The sequence below is a fragment of the Primulina eburnea genome, chromosome 2 (genome assembly GCF_022965805.1).
Source record: "Primulina eburnea isolate SZY01 chromosome 2, ASM2296580v1, whole genome shotgun sequence".
Lineage (NCBI taxonomy): Eukaryota > Viridiplantae > Streptophyta > Magnoliopsida > Lamiales > Gesneriaceae > Primulina > Primulina eburnea.
The window spans coordinates 40,201,498-40,205,167 of NC_133102.1; the positions used below are offsets into that span (position 1 = coordinate 40,201,498).

At 32.6% G+C, this 3,670-nt stretch overlaps 1 protein-coding gene across 1 annotated transcript; it reads right to left on the reverse strand.

Annotated features, from left to right (window-relative positions):
- Positions 1-1,774: 1,774 nt before the first annotated feature.
- Positions 1,775-2,437, reverse strand: LOC140824307 (uncharacterized). Its single transcript, XM_073185908.1, has one exon. The coding sequence runs from the start codon at positions 2,435-2,437 to the stop codon at positions 1,775-1,777; it is 663 nt and encodes a 220-aa protein (XP_073042009.1).
- Positions 2,438-3,670: the final 1,233 nt, after the last annotated feature.

Consider the following 3,670-nt stretch of genomic DNA (forward strand, 5'->3'; position numbering starts at 1 on the left):
CAAAGACGTTAAACTTGTGTATGTAGTCTGAAATGTCCACTACTTTTTTTTAATAATCATAAACTCGAAAATTACTCATTAAAACCATTTAATATTTCCATAAATCATAGTAATTTAACATTTGAAATCTCAAGTGCGTAAAAATCCCTAAATCATCAAATAACCAAAATTCCTACGTCGATCTTTAAAAAGATCAATAAATAATAAAATAAAGCATAAAATCCCTAATAAAATCCTTAACAATAATTCTTTAAATGTTTTATTGAAACGACCTCGATTTTTTTTCTAATCTTAAATTCTAATAAAATAATTAAACACAATCATGAATCATAATAAATTAACAATTTAAATCTCAAGTGCATAAAATAAAATCATAAATCATCGACTAACCAAAATTCTTACATCGAACTTTAAAAGATCGGCCAACAATAAAATTAAGCATACAAATATCTCTCATAAAAATCATTAACATAATCTGTAAATCCTTAATCAATCTAGCTAGTGCGGAAACATAAAGGTCCTTGGGCGTGTACTGATACACTCGATCTACTGAATCGTTAGCACCTCCCATAAATCATAAAATCATGCATCATACAAACCTAGTGAGTCTAAAGACTCAGCACGTTCTAAACATGGATAACAAATAATATATATACACCCACATGCATTTAAAAATCATTTTTATTTAAAATAGCTTTTAAACATAAATAAACCATTAAAATCATTTAAGCATAAATAAATCATTTAAAAATAAGATTTGAGCATAAATAAATCATTTTAAAAATATATTTAATCCTCATCATAAATCATATATCATAAGAATCATTTTTATCATAAGCTTTCGATTATATATCATTTTGGGTGAAGTTTTATCCTTGAAAGTGGCTAGCTTTTATCATTTGGTCGACTGATCAGTCTTCAGCTCCACATGGCCCATGGGGGTGTGCACTAGGCTCCACCATGGAAATACGATAGTCGCGGTTCCCTCGGGAGCCTTTTCCCATAGACGGGTTCCATCGAGTGCCCTTTCCCACAAATGGGTTCCCTCTGGGGTCTTTTCCCGTAAATGGGTTCCCTCTGGGGTCTTTTCTCCTCACGAAATCATATATCATAATTATATCTTTTGTCACAGTCAATTCACATTCCTCAAAATAATTTTTCTTTTTCTTTAAAAATCATAAAATAGGACAGCTTTCCAAAAATAACATTTTAAACAGTATAAATTGCACAGCTTTACCATAAATCATAAAAATACATATTATCTCAAAATCATCATTCTAAATCATAGAATATCATTTTACAAGCATTATGATCTTTCGGGAAGCTGTCAAGCGTTTTCGTATTTTCTTAAGTATAAAAAGAATGTTTTGCCATTGGATGTAAAAATTCTCGAATTTAACTTTTTCTCATTTTTAATGACATGAGATTATTCTAAATAATTATTTAAGCTTAAATATAATTTTTCATAATTTTTTAAAGCGTAAAACTAGGATTTTCAATTAATTCCTACCAAAACAACAACAATAATTAAAAGCGATAAGTAAAGATGCACAAATTTGTTTATGGATGTTCAGAAATTAATAACCCCTATATAACCATTTCTTGTACTTAGGAAGAAATCCATTAAAAGACTTTGATTTATACGACCTTTGTAAAACTTAGGACTTATCCCTTACCTAATTAATAGAAAATCTTAGCATACTTTCGATTGTAGACCGCGACTCATAATTCACATAATATATTTTTTTTTTTTGAAATAAGTCACAGATATCCATTACTTAATTTCCAAAGAGTCTGTCAATACAATATTCATAAAGGTTGATGAAAACATACAATTAAACCATTCTCCAATAACATCATTCTTAATAGCTTCCGTTGCTATATGATGAGCTGCTTTGTTTGACGATCTTCTCGCATGTCGAAGTGATATAAATTCTGAAGAGTTCAAGCAAGATCTGATTTCTGTAATGATCCACCCATCTGAGCCACGATCTTCACCAGGTTTGGTTACTGCCTGAACCGCCTGGATTGAATCTGAAAAAATGCAAACATTCCTGAAACTATTACGTCGACAAAATTCTATTCCTTCTCGAATAGCCATCAATTCCGCCCCCTTCACTGAACTCGAAGGTCTAATAAGGCAAGCCTTTGCTCCCACGACACCCCCAGCCGAATTCCGTAAAACCACCCCAACACTGAATTTATTCCTGATTTCACAACAACCAGCATCAACATCCAATCGCAATTGATTTGGTACCGGTGGATGCCACACATGGTCTGGAGCCAATGATCCATCCAACTGTGAATACCTATCCAAATTACTTGCGCGTCGATATACATCCAACAATTGAACTGCCCAATCAATTCTCAACTCTTTTTGTAGTCCAGTAGCAGAATGATTAATCTTACAAATCTCATACCAGATAGCCCATGACATTATCACAAATAATTCAAAATCCTCTTTCAGCAACTCTTTCGACAACACCAAACCAATATCTAAAAAAGAAGCCAACCGAAGTTTACCCAAGATTTGCCAAAAGTATGTATCTCTCCAAATATGGTGAACACATGAGCAAAATAGTAAACAGTGACTAGTAGAAGCAGCATATATCTTACAACTATAATTTTTTATGTCTTGTGTAAAGACTATCACTGAAATATTATTTGAAGGTCAAATCTCAATTATATGTATGAGTGATTGTTTGTACGAGGATTTAATATGCTACAAAGTATTTTTCTCAAACTTATCCTCACGTTTTTTTCTTGGGCTTACTCTCATTCTAGCTTACTTTGTTCTTTAAATCTCCCCATATTTTGAATCCCCATTAAATCTTGTTGTTTGTTTTTTAAAGTGTGGTATCTATGGCCTCCAAGAATGAGTCGAGTATTTGAAACAAGTATATGACTATTTGGAAAGGTTCTGTGTGGTTTCTGATATTAAAACGTTCATATTCGAATTGCTGGAAATGTTTAATATCAGGCTGATTTTATACTGGAGTAGCTGAAGTTGGTCCGTTCCGTCTATGGCTGGAGTTGGGTCTAGGAATGGCTAGAGTGGGTCCAAGTCTAGTCGGCTAGAGTGGGTCCAGTGTGACTGCGATTGGAGTTGGGTCTAGCTGTGGCTGGAGTTGATCTAGGTCTATCTGCTCTATTTTCTTGATTATGATTATTGATTCTTTGATTTCTGAGCAAAGTAATAAACACAAAATTATATTCTCTCTTAATTTTCCACGGAATTAAGAATTACTTAATTTCGAGTTTCTATGAAAGAGATATACTCAAAACACTAGACTATATACAAGCTGATGCAAGTCGAGCTGATCCCTTCTCTTGATTATAACTCTTGGTTCATCGATTTTTTGCCAAAGCGATAAAAATGAAAGTCCTAGCTCTTTCTCTTAGTTTCTAAATTCACTCAATTTCGAGTTCTTAATAGAGACATATGATCGAAACACCGGACTCTATGCAAGCTTTAACTTGTAATTCATTCAATAAAGAAGCAGCAACTTCATCACAATTTATGAGCTTCTTAAACTCATATACAGATTTCAAATTTGGAAGATGAATTTTAGATCATTGTCCTAGCTTTGTAACTCATGTTAAATAGCTCTATTTTTATAATTTGAGCTGAGATATATGACCAAAATACCAGAATTGTTCATGTCTAGCC